At 39.6% G+C, this 18,434-nt stretch overlaps 1 protein-coding gene across 5 annotated transcripts in view; it reads right to left on the bottom strand.

Moving 5' to 3' along the window:
- Nucleotides 1-18,434, bottom strand: part of PACS1 (phosphofurin acidic cluster sorting protein 1) — a 143,266-nt gene that overhangs the window by 45,709 nt on the left and 79,123 nt on the right. For 4 of the 5 annotated variants that reach the window (XM_082627591.1, XM_082627590.1, XM_082627593.1 and 1 more), the window contains exon 2: nt 733-820. In XM_082627591.1, the coding sequence (XP_082483717.1) occupies nt 733-820 (88 nt within the window). Of the gene's footprint in view, nt 1-732; nt 821-2,430; nt 2,868-18,434 lie in introns of those variants that run through there. The other variant, XM_082627594.1, reaches the window with a different exon arrangement.

The raw sequence follows: 18,434 nt of genomic DNA on the forward strand, positions 1-18,434 counted from the left end.
GTTACTGGCTCTCCGGTTTCTAGTCCCACTTCTGCCACCTGGTATCACCTGGCAACAGGTAAATTCCTTGACCTTTCTGGAGTTCAGTTTCTCCTGAAACTGAAATTCCGAATGCTTAGAATATGAATGTTTGTGAAATGGGTCCCTTGGAGATACTGAGGTAATTTCAAGGAATTAAATGTGGGGATGACTCAGAAGACAAAACACCCCAGTAAATTTTAAACTGTCGAGTCTGAAATAATAACCTACAAGTTTCTTCCACCCTATAGAAAACTGCCAAAGCTGCTTCCCCAGCCCATACACCTCCTTATACCCAGAAATCCCAGGAATAAGACCAAAATCTACACAAGCCACCTTAGTAACTTCTGAATTTCTAGCCACCCTAGTAACTTCTGAATTTCTAGCCACCCTAGTAACTTCTGAATTTCTAGATCCAGAAGCATGAACTTCTGGATCTTCATGCTAATCCTGTTAGACAGGCAGGGCAGGGAGAGCCACTTTTATCCTTCAGACAAAGAAACTAAGGTTTAAAGCGACTGAGTGCTTTAACTAAGATGCAGAACTGGGACCCAGTAGGTCGCATGAGCTCAATCGTCTTCCCACTATTGCACCTGCTTTGCTGAGTGAAGGACGAGAGAGCTGGTCCCCTACCAGCATCTCTGAAGCCCTGACAGTGGGCACAAGGTTATCTAGCTTCCTTGGGTTCTGAACAAACAATCCTGTTCAACTCACCTGTAGCTTCACAGCGATGACCACTGAGTTAAGGTCTTTGTCCATTTCTTTTAGCATGACAAGTTTCTTCAGGGTCAAGCTGAACAGCCTAGAAAAATTTCGAGAAAGAAGATTGAGTCAAATGTATGAGAAAAGTGACAGACAATCTGTTGAGGAAATGCTGCTTTACCTAAAGGAAGAATGTTAGAATGCTGTTTACTGTGTCTACCATCAGTAAGACAGCAGTGTAGCATCCCTCTTATTTAACTTTTGTACTTGGTTAAGTGTCAAAAAGGTACATTATTCCATGAATGTCTGTGGATGTCCCTTTATCTCCAGCCAAAACCAAGATGCCTTTTCACTCATAATATGTGGGAGCAGTTTCTGGGAGTGGGGAGTAGACCAGGGAGGGGGCATCAGCGTTTATTTTGCTTGCCCAGCTTCAGTTCCACCTTATGTCTAAGCACACCTGAAACATTTACAGACGTAAATCTGTAGCAACAAAGAGAAAATCCACACAAACAAAACAGAAACCATTTGGCAGGAAATGCTTTAAATGACCACAATTTCGATTTCAGCCAAACTTTGCTTCAAACATGCAGAAAATCTTCAGTGCCACAATGAGGAAATTCCCCTTAATTAAAAGCAATGGGACTGTCCCTCACTCTGGAGTCTTGGCATCTCTAATGTGACTCGACCTTGGCCTCCCAAGGCAGGGCTACCCTGGACTTCTAGGAGGAGCCGGGAGGGAAACTGCAGATGCTGCCTTTCTGCTTCTGGTTTGAGTGGTTCAAGTCCTTAAAACATCCTTTTCCGTGGTGAGGTTCTGGAGGATGGCAAGTTGTAGGTGGGATGCTGCCGACCCGAGTCAGGTCCTGAGACCCCGACTCGGTCTGGGGCTCATTTTCCCCGTTTCACATCGGTCTCACCTCTGGGCCTCCTCCTTACTCTCTAAGCTCCAGTCGCCCCGAATTCATTTCTGCTCCTCGCGTGCCCACTCTCTCACCTCTGGGCCTTCTTCCAAAGGGCAGGGCCCAGTACAGCTGCTCAGCAAATATTTGTTAATGAAGTTTAACACTTTCTTAAAACAGCCTCTAGCTAAAACCAGGTGAACAAGAATACATGTTGAAGAAATTCAAGGAATTCATGATAAAAGGGGGACAAATCCAGATCAACAGAACTGAATTCTAATTTAGAATTCACCTCACCCCAAACACTTGCTAAGATCTGCTAATACGAAGCAAATAAAACTCTTTCTTTCCTTGCGGAGCACAGGCTCCGGACGCGCAGGCTCAGTGGCCATGGCCCACGGGCCCAGCCGCTCTGCAGCATGCGGGATCCCCCCAGACCGGGGCATGAACCCGTGTCCCCTGCATCGGCAGGCGGACTCTCAACCACTGCGCCACCAGGGAAGCCCGGCAGGAGGATTCTTAACCACTGCACCACCAGGGAAGTCCAAAGCTGTTTTGTTTTAAAAGGAAGGTTCTACCCAGTGTGCTAGAGTCTGCTAACTGCCTACCCAACATCTATCTTCCCCTTCCTACTTAATAACAGAGCACCAGTTTTTAGCTGAGCATGTTGCTTCCTGAAATAAAAGACCACGCTTTCCAGCTTCCTTTGCAGCTAGGTGAGAACACGTGACTGAAATCTGGCCAATGTGTAAGTGGATGTATTAGGTAGGACACGTGGGAAGATTTTTTTTTAAGGGAGCTCACTCACGTGACAGGACCCTTTTTTGTCCTTTCTCCTTCTTCTGGTCTGTGATGCAGGCTGATGGCCTGAGCTCCGGCAGCTAACTTGGACCATGAGGAAACTGTGATAATTCAATTCATGTGTCAGGAACGTCAATTAGAAAGAGAGGAGCCAGGATCCCTGACGACACCATGGGAGCTGCTCTATCAGCCCTGGACTGTTCACCTCTGGATTTTTTACTTTTTATGTGAGAAAGCAATAAGCCGCTATCTTATATAAATCTTTTCTTATTTTTTGTTATATGCAGGTAAACCTATTCTTTTTTTTTAAATTAATTAATTTATTTTGGCTGCGTTGGGTCTTTGTTGCTGTGTGCGGGCTTTCTCTAGTTGCGGCAAGTGGGCTTCTCTTACTGCGGAGCACAGGCTCCAGGCACACGGGCTTCAGTAGTTGTGGCACGCAGGCTCAGTAGTTGTGACTCGTAGGCTCTAGAGTGCAGGCTCAGTAGTTGTGGCACACGGGCTTAGCTGCTCCGCGGCATGTGGGATCTTCCCGGACCAGGGCTCGAACACGTGTCCCCTGCATTGGCAGGCGGATTCTTAACCACTGCACCACCAGGGAAGTCCCGGTAAACCTATTATTAATATATGGGAATAGATTCCCAAGATGTTAGGACTTTAGTCACCAGCTCCCAGATACTTTTAAGAAAACCAGCTGAATTATTCCTAGAGTCCATTTTAATGGGTGATGCCCTATGAGGAAATCCCGACTCCCATCCTTATGGAAGGAAAGGAAGATTTCTCAAAAGTTGAAGGAAAAAAAAGATTCTTTCCATTATCCCTAAAAGAACCAAATCCCTCGTCTTCTGCACTTCAGAGAGCTAACTAGGAAACTCCACAGTACAGAGGGTTGGAAGCAGGTCCCACAGCACCACTTAGAAATATGGGAGCTGAATGAAGACCCCTCTGTACCCCACCCTCTTACCCACCTCCTCATCTGGGGATTAGGTGGGAGGGCAGTTCTAGATAAAAATCCTTAATCAAAGGGGGTTTCAAATCGAAGGTATGGCTGGGGTTCCCCAGCTAGTCCACCTCCGGAACGTCAGTGAAAAGCCAGACAGAGAAAGGCACGCCTCTAGGTACTAGAACTCAAAGAAATCAATGGTTTAAAGTAAAACAATATCACAAGGATGGCTGGAATCCAAAGGACTTATAAAGGAGGATCCCGGGTTATTCAGCTCAAAGATAATCTTGCTCTCTGCAAAGGAATTTTGAAAATATATTGATAACAGGACTTGTTTACTGTCATTTTTAAAGACTCCACTTGGAAATCTTAGTTAAGTCCCTTATTAAACATCAAATCATGGCCCCCTGATTACTCAAGGTGGTCCTTCCTTCTGCATCTTGATCTTTTCCTGATCCCACCCCTTATTTCCTCGTTAGGTAACCCTGGTGACCCCTTTGCCTCAGTTTTCTCACATAAAATGAAGAAAACCCTTTCTACTTAATAACACTGTGATCCGGATTAACTGAGAGACTGAAAGGCAACACAGGGCCTGGCATATGGTGAGATGCAGTAAACGTTACACTTGGACCCATCAGCATTACCATCGTCATCATCATCATCACTCTTACTTGTTTACTGTTTAAGCCTGTGTTTGGTTAGCTCTTCTATGGGATCAACTTCCTTCCAATAAGAACAGTGAGGCAACTGCCCTTGTAAAGAGGAGGGAGCTCCTGGTCTCCACCCTCATCCCCTGCACTGAGCCGTTTCTCTCCCACTTCACTGGCACTCGAGCCCTCGTGGAGAACATCCTCACTGCAATCACCCACCCGAAGGATGAAGTCAGAGGAACACTGACGGCATCTAGAATTGGGTTAAAGACTTTCTCTTTGCCCAGCAAGATCTCCAGCAACCATTTACTGTACATCTTCTCTGAACTTCAGCTCTATGCTAGAAGATGTGAGGTACACAGAAACATGAGGCATAATCTCTGCTTTTGAGCAGTTTGTGAGAGGATGGGAATTAAGTATATTGAACAATTTGTCAACAAATGTAACAGTGCATACATAATACAAGTACTAAATTACATAAAAGAAGATCACGAGTAATTGAGCTGTGCCTTCAGTGAGGACATATTATTTGAGCCCAAGTAAATTCTCTCAAGAAATTGTTTTCTTTAGATCCTATTAGATTAAATCTAAAAGAATAAAAATAAAGCTTGATAACTAGGTAGAAAATGGAACAAAAATATAATAAGGATCTTTTGAAACCTTCTAAATTATTCTAGTTTGTGTTTTGCTGTAAGATAAAAGAGAAACAGCCTTAAGTGCTACCTACAAATGATCTCCAATCTGCACTTAACAGTTGTTTCAAACTTATGCCCAAGCAAACCAGAACTAGAGGGGCTCACCAGGAGAGAAACAGTCTCATATTCCATCCCCGGCCCCCATCCCCATTCTGATAGGGTATCAGTGAACAATGAAGTGGCCATATTTTAGACAGAAAAGGGGGAAGAAAGGAGAAACAAAGATCTGGATGAAATAAAAAACTGAAGAGCTAGTCTCTGAACCAAACCGACAGTCCTCTTGGGACCAGAGCAGATAAATGCTGGACCAGAAGCCAAGTGACCTGGATCATTCTTTTGTCCCAACAAGAAATGGCTGTGTCACGTGAGCAAGTCTCGCTTTTCTCCCCTGCAGTTCTTTAATCCTAAAATGGGAAGAGTGAGCTCTGCCTTCCCCCTACAACAGCATTTATCAGGATAAAGTGCAAATCAATAGAAAAAAATTATGGGAAAGGCTTTTCTTTGTGACAGTAACTCCATTTCTAAAACTGTCTCCATTTTAACAGGGCGCCTGTAGAAGTCTGCACGAGCTTCAATAACAATAACGTGAAAGGTAAATTTCTGAGCAGTGTATTTTACTGCTTACAAAGTTACTTGACTATGTAGATATTGAAATTATTACTTCACGTGAAATAGCGTCATTTTCACTGTGAAACAATTAACTAAGGCATTATTATTTTAAAATGAGTACCCCTAAAGCAGATTTTTAAAAAGTAAAGCGACTGGGGCTTCCCTGGTGGCGCAGTGGTTGAGAGTCCGCCTGCCGATGCAGGGACGCGGGTTCGTGCCCCAGTCCGGGAGGATCCCGCATGCCGCAGAGCGGCTGGGCCCGTGAGCCATGGCCGCTGAGCCTGCGCATCCGGAGCCTGTGCTCCGCAATGCGAGAGGCCACAACAGTGAGAGACCCGCGTACCGCAAAAAAAAAAAAAAAGTAAAGTGACTAAATTATCATCCGGAAAGGCACAACTTGGAAGCGATGGGCTGAATGAGATGCAGAGGAGAGTGGATTTTCCAGTGAATGGATAAGAGGAAAAAAGATTTCCTGTTTTTAACTGTCTCGCAAGAAATCAGATGGCACTAGGCATTGTTCAAATGGAGAAACACCAGAGAATGAGAAAAACTTAGACCCAAACAAGAAACAGAACCCAGGAAGATGCTTAGACACGTTTTATTCCCCAGCCATCAGATGTGACTCTATGAAGCAGAGGAATGTAAGGTTATGAATAAATCCCTAATTTTCAGCTACTCAGCATATGTTTATCTTTGGAGTATAAATGCCAATCACTTGCACATACCAACAAGATTTATAACATTTTCCCCTCTTTCTACAAAGTTCTTGATGATAGTCTTCTGGATAGGAAAACAGGCCTCGAATGTGTGGGGAGGTGTGGAGGGGGCTTGCCTATTAAAATCAGACAGGAAAATTTTCAGGTCTGCAGCCCCTTAGTAAGACAGAGAGACTGAAGTGTATGTTCTCTCATCTATAAAATAGAACTGCCGTGTGAACTAGCAAATGGGAAAGCACCTAGCACAGAGCCTGGCACATCAGAAGTGCTCAAAAAGGGTACATGCCGTCAGCATCGGACAAGTCCTAGTCACTTAAATTACTGTCCCTCATTGTGACAACCCCTTAATCCATGTGTTTCAGTGATAGAGGTAGAGGGCATGTGTGGGAAGGACAAAAACAAACAAATAAAAACCCTCTAGGGTGCAGCCAAAAATAACAGGGGCAAGAACCAATAAAATATATGAAAACAAAAATATATCATATCCAAGGAGACTCCCAAGGCACGCATGGTTGAATATCAGGAACTTAGAAATACATGTTATCACATTAATAAGCTTAAAAAATACAATTATTTTATTAGATGCTGAAAAGGGATTTGATCAAATTCAACATGCATTCCTAATTTTAAAAGACCCTTGGGAAAAGAACAATAGAAAAATACCTCCTTAACATGAACTTTAAACATATATACTTTCCATATAGTCAGCATCAGGATTGAAGGTGAGAGACCAGAGCATTCCTTCTGAAGACAGTAACAACATATAGGCCTGTCTCTGCTACTTATATAAAACTGGTCTTAAAAGCTGGCTGAGGGGCTTCCCTGGTGGTGCAGTGGTTGAGAGTCCGCCTGCCGATGCAGGGGATACGGGTTCGTGCCCCAGTCCGGGAAGATCCCACATGCCGCGGAGTGGCTGGGCCCGTGAGCCATGGCCACGGAGCCTGCGCGTCTGGAGCCTGTGCTCCGCAATGGGAGAGGCCACAACAGTGAGAGGCCCGCGTACCGCAAAAAAAAAAAAAAAAAAAAAAAAGCTGGCTGAAGAAGTAATTAGAAATAAATGATATAGAAGTAAGGAGGAGACAAAACTATCCCATCTGCAGGTGTGTGACTGTGTACTAGAACTCAAGAGAATCAACCAAAAAGCTAGCGGAGTCATTAAGAAAATATCAAAATAAATATATAAAAATCAAACGTTTGCTTAATGCGGATGCTAACCAATAATTAAATATAATTGGAGGAACTTCCCTGGTGGCATAGAATCCGCCTGCCAATGCAGGGGACACGGGTTCCATCCCTGATCCGGGAAGATCCCACATGCCGCGGAGCAACTGGGCCCGTGCGCCACAACTACTGAGCCCATGTGCCTATTTCCCGTGCTCTGCAACAAGAAGCCACCGCAATGAGAAGCCTGTGCACTGCAACGAAGAGTAGCCCCCGCTAGCTGCAACTAGAGAAAGCCTGGGGCAGCAACGAAGACCCAATGCAGCCAAAAATAAGTTAATTAATCAAAAATAATAATAAATATAATTGGAAAGTAGGTAGAGATGCTTGCTGCAGTATTCAAGGAGGAAATGATTTCCTAATTAACTTCAAAATGCTTCAGAAAAAAATAAATAGGACAAAAATTTTAAAATTGCTCAAGGTAGGAGATTAATATATATGGGGCTGCACTAAACTCCTCTCTCTTCTTTTCTGTAGGTTTTTTAAATTTCATAGTAACAAAAAAAAAGAAAGAAAGAAAGAAATGAAGAAAAGAAAAATGCCAAGAAACTTCTTGGGACAAAGAATAATGAAGAGAGCTTGATCCAATAGGATATTAACATGTATTCTAAAGCCAAAGTAATGAAAATTCCTTGGTATTGAGAAAAGAATAAACAAAGAGATCAATGGAAGAGAACAGAGTCCAAAATTAGACCCAAGTATAAATAGGAATTTACTGTATGCAAGAAATAGATGAATTACTCAATTAATAAATAGTACTGGAAAACTGGCTAGCTATTTGAACAAAAACAGTGATGGATCCCTATCTTATTCCTTACACCAAAGTAAATTTCAGCTGGATTAAAGATTTAAATAGAAAAAAGAAAGAAAGCCATAAAAGTAGCAGAAGAAAATATGGACAATTAAAAAACTAATCTTCTGGTGGGGAAAGGCTTTCTAAGCATCACACCGAATCAGACCCATAAAGGAACTGACTGATACACATAAAAATAAAAAACTTCTATATAGCAAAATCAATAATAAAAAAAGAAATCTGAATGTACCAAAAAAGATTTAAAGATTTTAATAACTACAATGAAAAATATTTGTGATATGATAAAATGTCAAATCCTTAATATGCAAAGAGTTATTACAAATCAACAGAAAAAACAAATACCTCAAAATAAAAATTGGCAAAGAATATTAACAGGCAATTCACAAAGGAAGAAAAAGGAGTGGTGGAAAAAACATAAACAGATATTTAATTTTACTACTAATCAGATAAATACAAATATCAACCATACTGAAAAAATGAGAGTGACAAGACCCAGGGTTGTGAGAATACGGGAAAAAGGCACTCTAATGTACCGCTGGCAGGAATGAAACCTATTAGCAATTTTCAGTTTTTAAAGAGCAGTTTCATAATAAGTATTAAAATTTTAATATGCATACCTTTTGAAAGTATAATCCCATTTTTAGAAATTTATATAAGAAGATAAATAGAGCAGTAAACATAGGGAACCGAATAATAAATATTATATTTATATAAAAAGCAATGTATAGTTACTATAAGGGATGATGTAGATCTATACATATTAAATTGAGAAAACGTAATATAATAATTATGGTATAATTCCATTTTTGTTAAATCTCTCACATTTAGTTTTCACACAAATGGAAGATTGTTCAAACAAATTCTGACAGTGGTCATTGCTGGGCAGTGGGATTCTACCTTATTCTTATTTTCTTCTTTAAGTTTTTTGGTATTGTTTACATTTTTAAAATATCTATTTTTCTTACCAAAAAATATATTTATATTTTAGGAGAAAGATTTTTTAATAGTGATAATTATTAAAACTAGGTGACAGGTACATGGGGGATCACCATACTATTTTTCCTAGTTTTGAAAATCCATAAATTAAAAAATAAACAATTTCAGTAAAAGAAACAGGCTGAACAGAAATCAGAGGGCCATACAACAGGCACATGAAAAGATGCTCAACATCGCTAATCATCAGGGAAATGCAAATCAAAACCACAATGAGATATCACCTCACGCCTGTCAGAATGACCATCAACAAAAAGAACACAAATAGGGGCCTCCCTGGTGGCGCAGTGGTTGAGAGTCCGCCTGCCGATGCAGGGGATACGGGTTCGTGCCCCGGTCTGGGAGGATCCCATATGCCGCGGAGCGGCTGGGCCCGTGAGCCATGGCCGCTGGGCCTGCGCGTCCGGAGCCTGTGCTCCGCAACGGGAGAGGCCACAGCAGTGAGAGGCCCGCATACCGCAAAAAGAAAAAAAAAAAAAAAAAAAAAGAACACAAATAAAAATGGTGAGGATGTGGAGGGAAGTGAACCCTCGTGCACTGCTGGTGGGGATGTAAATTGGTGCAGCAACTGTGGAAAACAGAATGGAAGTTTCTCAAAAAACTAAAAATAGAACTACCATAGGACCCAGCAATTCCACTCCTGGGTATATATCCAAAAAACCCCCAAAATACTAACTTGAAAAGATACATGCATCCCAATATTCATAACAGCATTATTTACAATTGCCAAGATACGGAAGCAACCTAAGTGTCCAACAACAGATGAATGGAAAAGATGCGGTATATATATATATATATATATATATATACACACACACACACACACAATAGAATACTACTCAGCCATAAAAAAGAGTGAAACTTTTGCCATCTGCAGCAACATGGATGGACTTGGAGTGTACTATGCTAAGTGAAATAAGCCAGACAGAGAAAAACAAATACCATATGATATCACTTATATGTGGCATCTAAAATATAAGACAAACTAGTGAATATAACAAAAAAGAAGCAGATTCACAGATACAGAGAACAAACTAGTGGTTACCAGTGGGGAGAGGAGAGGGGTGGGGGCAATATAGGGGTAGGGGATTAAGAGGTACAAACAATTAGGTATGAAATAAGCTACAAGCATATATTGTACAACATGGGGAATATAGCCAGTATTTTACAACAACTGTACATGGAGTATAACCTTTAAAAATTGTGAATCACCATATTGTACACCCGTAACTTATATAACATTGTACATTAACTATACTTCAATAAAAAAGAAATCAGAGGGCTATAATCAATCACTAAAAGGTACTTATTTAAAAAGTATCAGGACTTCCCTGGTGATGCAGTGGTTAAGAATCCGCCTGCCAATGCAGGGGACACAGGTTCGAGCCCTGGTCAGGGAAGATCCCACATGCCGCGGAGCAACTAAGCCTGTGTGCCACAACTACTGAGCCTGTGCTCTAGAGCCCGCGAGCCACAACTACTGAGCCCGCGTGCCGCAACTACTGAAGCCCGCACACCTAGAGCCCGTGCTCCACAACAAGAGAAGCCACCGCAATAAGAAACCCATGCACCGCAATGAAGAGTAGCCCCTGCTCGCCACAACTAGAGAAAGCCCACGTGCAGCAACAGACCCAAAGCAGCCAAAAATAAATAAAATAAAATAAATAATTTTAAAGATAAAAAAAATAAAAAGTATCTATGGCTTAAATGAGGAAAAAAATGTATAAAACTAATTCTAAGCCCACTCATATAAGGGTAAAGATTAAACAAAGTAGATTAGAATCCCAGAATACTGGAACTGAATACACTATTTCCATTTTACAGGCTCAAAGAGATGAGACATAAAAAATAGAAACCTCTTCAGCCAAATACATTCCCTCCAATTAGAATGGGTATAGATGCTAAATGCTGAATATTATATCAAACCAAAACAAATACATGTTCTCCCCTGCAAAAGTGCGACTTAACGGCTACTTAAAGAAATCAAGGAGAAGCCTAAACCATGTTTTAAATCTCAAATATTTCCCTCACATGTTAAAATTATTGCTCAAATAAAAATATGTAATGAGAATGGTCAATTTGACTCCGTAATGAGTATTTTAACAAAAAACATTTTATCTCACTTTACAAGGAAGAATGAAACTTGAATTACAGCTGAAAAATACTAGATAGGCACTTAACAGGAAAGGAAAGCAGATAGCTAATAAACATATAAAAAGATGCCCAAACCAATCAGTAATAAGGAAAATTCAGATCAAACCACAGGGAGATACTATTTCACTTCCACTGGAGGAGCAAAAATTATAAATCTGACAACATCAGGTGATGTGATTACGGTGATCAGAACAATTAAACACTGCTGGTGGGAGGGCAACTTGGTCTATCCACTTTTGCAAAGAGTTTGGCTTTACAAAGCAAAGGCAGAGAACACACACACCCTGGGGCTCAGTCTGTGAACACACCCTAGGGCAGTAGTTCTCTAAGTACGGTCTGGAACCCTCAGAATCCTTTCAAGAGGTATGCAAGGCCAAAACTATTTTCAAAATAATTCCAAGATGTTATTTCCTCTTTCACTCTCATTCTCTCCCAAATATGCAGTGTTTTCCACTCATGTGTGACACTGTAACAAATCGAATGCAGAAGCAGACAGAAGAAATCAGTGGTTTTCTATTAAGACAGTAAAGAGATTTGAAAAAAATGTAAAACCATGCCATATTTCTCATTAATTTTGTGGTTTTGGAAACCACAGTTTTTCTTTCAGAAAAATGTTAATTTTTATTTTATTATTTTAATTTTAAAATCATTGTTTTTTAAAAAAGTTAATAAGTAAACATTTTAAACATTTCTATTCTAATTTGTAGTACAGTGAATATTAATAGATATAACCCACCAGGAGACATGCACAAAAATGTCTTTAGTATGACTATTTGCGACTCCCCCCCGCAAAAACCCCAAACAAAAAAAAGATCAAACAAAAAACTCATTAACACCACAAATGTCTATCAACATACATGCATACACAGTAATACAATGGAATACTACTTACACATCCGTGGAAATGAATGAATTACAGATATACACAACAGTAAGAAAACAGAATACACCCAATGTGAATCTATGTACATAAAGCTCAAAACACAACACTAAATAATACACTGTTTAGGAAGACAAATATTCAAGCGAATGATAAAAAGTTACCTCTGAGGGGGAGGGAAAAGGATGAGAAAAAAGAGGGATATATAAGGAACTCGGTGACTAAATTCTTTTTCTTAAATTGGGTAGTAGGTTCTTGGGTGTTTGTTGTAAAGTGATTCTTTATATATTTATATAGTATACCTCTTCTAAATATTCTTAAATATCTACTCAATATTTAGTAAAATACTCAATATCTAATAAGAACAACTAGAGATCACACTGGTTCGAGACTCTGGAAAAGATGAGGCAGATCTAAAGACTAAAAATGGAGAGTAAATTCACTAAATTTTTCTTAAGCATCCGCCATGTACTACTATGATAATTTTTGAGGGAATACAAAATACACAAAATCCCCACCCTTAAGAAGTTCACAGGAAGAGAGGCTGGACTTCCACTTCATAGAAGAATGGAGAAGCTGCAGCAGATCAGCACTCCTGCCAAGAAAAATGGAAAAAGCTGGCTAAAATACAGGAACGGTCTACTTTAAAGTAGTAGAGGGCTCCCCTGGTGGCAGAGTGGTTAAGAATCCGCCTGCCAATGCAGGGGACACAGGTTCCAGCCCTGGTCTGGGAAGATCCCACATGCCACGGAGCAACTAAGCCCGTGTGCCACAACTACTGAGCCTGCATGCCACAACTACTGAAGCCCACGTGCCTAGAGCCTGTGCTCTGCAACAAGAGAAGCCACCGCAATGAGAAGCCCGCGCACCGCAATGAAGAGTAGCCCCCACTCACCGCAACTAGAGAAAGCCCGCGCGCAGCAACAAAGACCCAACGCAGCCATAAATAAGTAAATAAAATAAATTTATTTTTAAAAAAGTAATAGGGAGAAAACCTTTAACAAATAAAAAAATAAAGTAGTAGAGAGTTTCTGGAGGGGCCAAGAGAAGAGAATCTTGAGAAGAGAGCTGACTTTTGCAGTAAATTACAGATTCTGAATATGGGCAGGAGGCAGAGAATCTGGGCTTTGTGTCAGACACGAGCAAAATGGTGGCTTCATGCACACTGCCAGTTTTTCTATGAGGATGTTTGCTGAATACTGATGGTGTATGAGGCAGTAAAAACCTAAGCAAAAATCTCCTGAAAAGCAGTTTTGTTAGACTAAGAATGTGGTCTCTATCAGGGAAGAGGGTCCTGAGAACACATGAGGTCTCAGTGGGAAACCCAGGAGGGCTGGGGGGAACCAGAGGTTAGAAAGTCTGAGCCTCACCAGAACTTCAAATTCAACTTCCATCTAGCACAGCCTCTGACTAGATTAAGGTGATCAGCCAAGCAGAGGGAAAAGTGAGCCCTGACTGGAGGAAAATATCATCACCTGGAGCTCCTACAATTTTTTTTTTTTGTATACAATGTCTGGCATTACTAAACATGGCAAAAGACAGGACCATACAATTGAAAACTAAGGGGGGAAAAAAAAGACTGATAGAGACCCAAAGATGACCCAGATGTTAGGAGTTAGCTGGAAAGCACCTAAAAATAACAATAATTAATCTGGTTTAAAAAACAAACAGGAACAACAAAAAAAGAAAACACAAACAGGAGAAAAGATGAAAAAAGGAGACGAAAAGATGGAGAATTTTACCAGAGAATTAGAGACCTATACATAAGGACCTATACAGAGACAACTTATCAGTTACATATTTCCTCCAATCATTAGACTTGTATATTCAACTGCTTTCTGGCTGGCAGTTAGTTCTACTTGGAAGTATCAATGGTATCTCAAATTCAACACGTTCAAAACCAAACTTTCCTTAGTAAACTTTGTCCTTTTCACTGTTCACAATCCATTCTATTAAGCAAACAAGAAACCTAGGAGTAACCTACGACAGACGGCTCTCTCTCCCTTGCCTTCATATCCAAACCATTATCAAGTGTTGTCAACGATACCTCCGAAAGGGCTTTCAAATCCATTTCTTTCTATTATCACCAATCCCAACCTAGTCTAAGACACCATAACCTACTTCTGCAACAGCCTCCTAACCAATCTACCTACACTCTTGTTTCCCTTCAATTTGTTCTTTACCTTGTGGTTAGAGATCTTTTTGAACCAGCAGCCTGATCATGTCTGGTACCCCTCAGCCTCAGTTAATATGTCTCCAAGCTAGGCTCAGTGAGGACAGTGACAACATCTATTTTAGCTATTTTATCTGACCACAGCAATCCAAGCACCTAACAGAGTGTCCAGCACACAGTAGGCACTCAGTGAAAATACTGTTGAACAAGTAAACATACTTTCTACAATTGTGCCCTTGAAAAATGAGTGGGAATTTCTATACAGACTACTTGATTATTCATGAACCCATTTCACCAAGCAGTGTCAATTCCAGGCAAACAAGAAAATAGGATAAGTAAAGTCTCTTAGTGGCTGACTTTAGAATAAAGAACACATTAATTGGTCTTAGGTTAAAGGTGCCACAGTCAGACATAAGTATCGGGTTCTTTTATTCTAGATGAGTTGGTACCAGTGCAAAAAGGGTTAAAAACATTTTTTAGAAAACTGTCAGGTGGAAACTCTGTTTTTTTTCCACTTTAAATTCACGGAGATTAGGCACTAAATGGGAGCTGACATTTGCCAGAATTAGTAATATTCTCTAACAAGCACACATCATGGCCTCTGGCCATTAGAATTGATGGAGAGTTTGTAACATGGAAAACAGATCTGGCGAAATTATACAAAATGTCATCAGTGTGACAATGAAATGGTAAATATGAAATAAAAGAAAACAGAAAAGTTAGATCTGAAATATAATGAACATCTAGGAGAAATAGAGAAATTAGGGGAGGGACATTATTCAAAGAGATAATAGCAAAGAATTCTCCAGAATTTTCCAAAGCCACCCATCCTCAGATTTGGAAAGTCCAACAAATCCGAAGGAGGGTAAATAAAAATGAATCCACACTCAGACATATTACTGTAAATCTGCAGAACACACCAAAGACAAGAAGACTTAAAAGCTCCTGTAGAAAAAAAGACAAATAAGAAACAATCAGACTGACAACTGACTTAAAAAAATCAGTTTTATTGAGGTTTAATTTACATGTTACATAGTTCACCTATTTTAAGCGCACAACTCAATGATTTTTAGTAAATTTACCAGATGGTGCAGCCACAATACAGTTTTAGAATGTTTCCATCAACAAAATGATCCCTTGCTGCCCATTTACATTCAATCCCTGTTCCCCACCACCCCAAGAAACCAATCCATTCTCGGTCTCTACAGATTTGTCTTTTCTGGACATTTCATATAAATGGAAATACACAATATGTGTCTGGCTTCTATAAAGCTGTACATAAAGGATATATACCTAGCATAATGATTTTGAGGTTTATCCATTTGTTGCATGTATCAGTATTTTATTTATTCATTTTTTATTACCGAATAATCATCTATTATAAATATGATACATATATATATTTGGGTTGTTTCCACTTTTTAGTTACTATGAATAACAATGTTACAAACATCCACATATCAGTCTTTGTGTGGACCCATGTTTTCATTTCTCTTGGGTATATACTACCAGTGGAATTGCTGGGTCATATGGTAAATTTATATTTAGCTTTTTAAGAAACTGCCAAACTATTTTCCGAAGTGGCTGTGCCATTATACATTCCCACCAGCAACGTATGAAGTTCCTGTTTCTCCACATAATCACAAACATTTATTTTAATTAAATGTTAGTTAAAACATTTTCAGATAACAAAGCCTGAGAGTTTACTACCAAGAGTTTATGAGAGTTTATGTGCATTACTTTTATCTACTGCTAATTAACAATACAAGTGACTATAAATAACACACATTTATTATCTCACACTCTCTGTGTGTTAGAAATTCAGAAGCAGCTGAGCTGAGTGGTCCTGGCTCAAGGTCTCTCAGGAGGTTTCAGTCAGGATGTTGGCCGAGGCTGCAATCATCCTGACCAGGACGGCAGGGTCTGTTTTCTTTCCAGGTGGTTCACTCACAAGTACTGGCTGTCGGTTGACAAGTGCCCTCAGTTCCTCTCCCAGGGCTGATTGATAACCTCTGGACATGGGAGCTGGCTTCCTCGCAGAGTGAGTGGTCCAAGAAAGAGCAAGGCAAAGGTGCAACGTATTTTATGTCCTAGCCTCAGACGTCACACTCCATCATTTCCACGATATCCTAATGGTTACACAGGTCAGCCTTCTTCAGTGTGGGAGGGATACTAAGTGTGAATCCCAGAGAGGGTGAATCATTGGGGCGCCTTAGAGGCTGGCTTGAGCATTAATATGCCTTCTTAAGGCTATACTATAAAAATAAGAAAATGGTCCTAGAAGATCAAGGTCAAGGATAGAAAAAGAAATGATGGACAAAGAAAATCGTAAAAATGTGGGTATATTTAAACAAACTGCTAATATGAAACAAGAATGACTATGTCTAATTTACCCACAGTAAATATTATAGCATGCATGGTAAGAGGAACTGCCTGAAGTCAGAGAATGTTTTTAAGGTCCCTGAATTGTTTCAGAGGAAAATGGAAACTAACTAACTTAAACTCTTAGGTATTCACTTTCAAACTTTGAGAGCAATCATCAAGAAACTGAAAATTGAATGCCTATCTTTCAAATTGGTAGTTTAAATGGAATGTGAGAGAAAAAAAACCCAACTTAACCAATTCAAAGGAAACAGAGGAAAAAGGTTAAAAAAAGGAAACACTGGAAAAAGAATCATAATAGAAATCAGAAATATTCAGAAAATATTCAGAACCAAAAATTAACTAAAACATTGTATATCAAAACTTTGTTATGCCACTAAAGAGGTTCTTAGAGGAAATTTTATCTTATTGTTGTTTTTTAGAGGAAACAACAGTCTTAAGTGGCTATATTAGAAAAGAAGAAATGTTGAAATAAATGAATTAAGCAGCCAGTAAGAAGAAAAAAAAAAAAAACACAAAGCAAACCAACCAACCAAACAACAACAACAAAAAAAACAGCCAAATAAACCCAAAAAATCTCAAAGTAAGAAAATGATGAGGATAAAGCAAATTTCATAAAATAGAAAATAAATATATATGACTTAGTAGACTAATAAAATTTAGAAACCTGGAATCGTTTTTTAAACGGACATACTCCAGACAAAGCAGAGATTTACTACAGCATGCCACAAAACACTTTTATTCAAATAAAGTTGAAAACTTAGATGAAAAAGGCAGATTCCTAAAAAATACAATGTAACAGAAATGACTAAGGAAGCTAGAGAAAAGCTGAATGGCTGTATAACCATTAAAGACATTGAGCAGTAATTTAAACTCTTCTGAAAAAGAAAACACCAGGTCCAGATAATTTTTAGAGGCAAATTCTATCAAATATTCAAGGAAGAGATAATATTAAGTTTACACACATTTTTCCAGAGGATCAAGAAGAGGGAACACTTTCCAATCCATTTCATAAGATTTACATATCCTTAGTACCCAAGAAAGTAAAATTAAAGGCCAATCTCATTTACAATCAAAAATGCAAAATTTCAAAACAAAATATTAGCAAACTAAACCTAACAATGTATTAAAAAATGTATCATGACCCATTTGTACAGGAATGCAAGGATGCCTTAACATTAGAAAACCTAATGCAACTTTCCATTAACAGATTCAAGGACAAGATATATGATCATAAAGGACAAAATATATGTTATATCAATATGATCGTATCATATTAAGCATTTGGGAAAGTAAACATCCATTCATGATAAATGCTCTTAGCAACCTTGGAATAGAAAAACCTTCCTTGACATAAAGGGTACATACCAAAAATCTACAGCAAAAATCTTAATGGTAAAGCATTAGAACCTTCTCTTTAAAACCAAGAATAACACACAATGTCCACCATTCCCACTTCCATTCAAGGTTATACTGTTGTCATGACCCTAGCCAGCCCAGGGAGAAAACCAAAAAACACATAAAAATACAAGGATTAAAATGGAAAAAACAGGGGCTCCCCTGGTGGTGCAGTGGTTAAGAATCCACATGCCACTGCAGGGGACATGGGTTCGAGCCCTGGTCCGGGAAGATCCCACATTCCGTGGAGCAGCTAAGCCCGTGCACCACAACTACTGAGCCTGCTCCTTAGAGCCCGTGAGCCACAACTACTGAAGCTGCGTGCCACAACTACTGAAGCCTGCGTGCCTAGAGCCCGTGCTCTGCAACAAGAGAAGCCACTG

The sequence above is a fragment of the Mesoplodon mirus genome (assembly GCF_964341445.2).
Source record: "Mesoplodon mirus genome assembly, chromosome: 7".
Classification (NCBI taxonomy): domain Eukaryota; kingdom Metazoa; phylum Chordata; class Mammalia; order Artiodactyla; family Ziphiidae; genus Mesoplodon; species Mesoplodon mirus.